At 53.7% G+C, this 1,355-nt stretch overlaps 1 protein-coding gene across 1 annotated transcript in view; it reads right to left on the bottom strand.

Moving 5' to 3' along the window:
* ATP8A2 (ATPase phospholipid transporting 8A2) overlaps positions 1-282 on the bottom strand; it is a 616,683-nt gene extending 616,401 nt beyond the window's left edge. Inside the window, exon 1 of the mRNA XM_045293987.1 lies at positions 134-282. Coding sequence (XP_045149922.1) covers positions 134-282 — 149 coding nt within the window. The remainder of the gene's footprint in view (positions 1-133) is intronic.
* Between the last annotated feature and the right edge of the window lie 1,073 nt (positions 283-1,355).

The raw sequence follows: 1,355 nt of genomic DNA, 5'->3' as shown, positions 1-1,355 counted from the left end.
ACAGCGACCCGACCCGGCCGCACGTACAAGAGGAGGACACACCGCCCGGCCCTGCATCACCTTCCTGATGGTTCTTACGTGCGCTCAACGCACACCTGCTAAACCAACGTCCCCGTCCACGCTGTTGCTTTACCTGGCCAGAGCGCTCCATCCTGAGCAGATGACGAGCACCCGGGGGACAGTCTCTGTGTTCTCGTCTCCTGATACAATGTCGCAGGTGCACGGCACACCCTTGGTTTTAGGGGAACGTGCCAGCAAAACCCAGTCGCCAGGAGGTCCCATCGGGGTCACAGAGAATGCCTACCTGTGTCGGGGGGCGACTGAGCTCCGAGGGACTCCGGTGGAGGGAGGCCTTCACATTCGTAGGTTGGAGATACGTCCCACTCACATTCTCCTAAGTAAAAGTTATTCCCCACGATTCCGCCCCCCTTCCCCCCATAATAAGGCCAATCCTAAGGCACTTGCAAGCACATGGTTGCTACTATAGACGCTTGATGGTTAACTGCTTGAAGGCTACTTGCCAAACAGAGTATCGGACCCTATTGTCTGTCCCACCCCAGTAGGGCCCACTTCGTTCTGATAAAGATCATAGATTATTCCCCCGGAGAAGAGCTCAGAGGCAAACAAGGTCAGGCCGCCATCTTGACTTTGGAACCCACCCATCTTGTTGTGTACTGTACCTTCCTGTCACATGTGTGCCTCTAGCGCCTCCCTTTCCTATTGCATGTAAACTCCTGGCTCACCCCCCTTCTGGTACGCACATGCCTCTAATACAACCCCTTCCTGTGACGGATGTGCTTCCCGTGGCTTGCATGCCCGAGATTACGTAAATTGGGGAGATGTGAGAGAATACATGATGGCCTCATTCTCATTCCGGTCCCCATCAGAACAGGTGAGCCCTTGCAGGCCAGGGCGCACGTCTCTTTCATGTACCTCTCAATGGCACAACCGCCCCTCAGGGCCCATCCAGATGTGGGGAGGCTGGTCCCCCCACAAATGTCTCATAGGCAAGAACGATCGTGGTACATGGTAGGGGGTCAACACATCATCTTAAGCAGACTGTGATGGGTGGTACAGCTTTCGGAAATTGTTTGCAGAAGAGCAGGTTTCTGGGAAAATGCACACCTTCACCCACGTTTCCGCAACGACTTCTATGAGAGCAAAAATAATGGAAACAACCAAAAGTCCTGTCTGTGGAGGAAGGGAGGAGGCCACTCCTCGGGTACCTGCACGCCATGGAAAAGTATACATCTCTGAGAAACATTGGTCAGGCTGCCAGACGCCTCAGGACATGGACCAAACTGAAGGGTGTCACACTCGGCAAAGTTTGTCTGTCTCAAAAAGATAAATCTTTC

Source organism: Echinops telfairi, unplaced genomic scaffold (assembly GCF_000313985.2).
Source record: "Echinops telfairi isolate 266 unplaced genomic scaffold, ASM31398v2 ScPeMD7_2565;HRSCAF=3150, whole genome shotgun sequence".
Lineage (NCBI taxonomy): Eukaryota > Metazoa > Chordata > Mammalia > Afrosoricida > Tenrecidae > Echinops > Echinops telfairi.
This window is presented reverse-complemented; position numbering and strand designations above follow the sequence as displayed.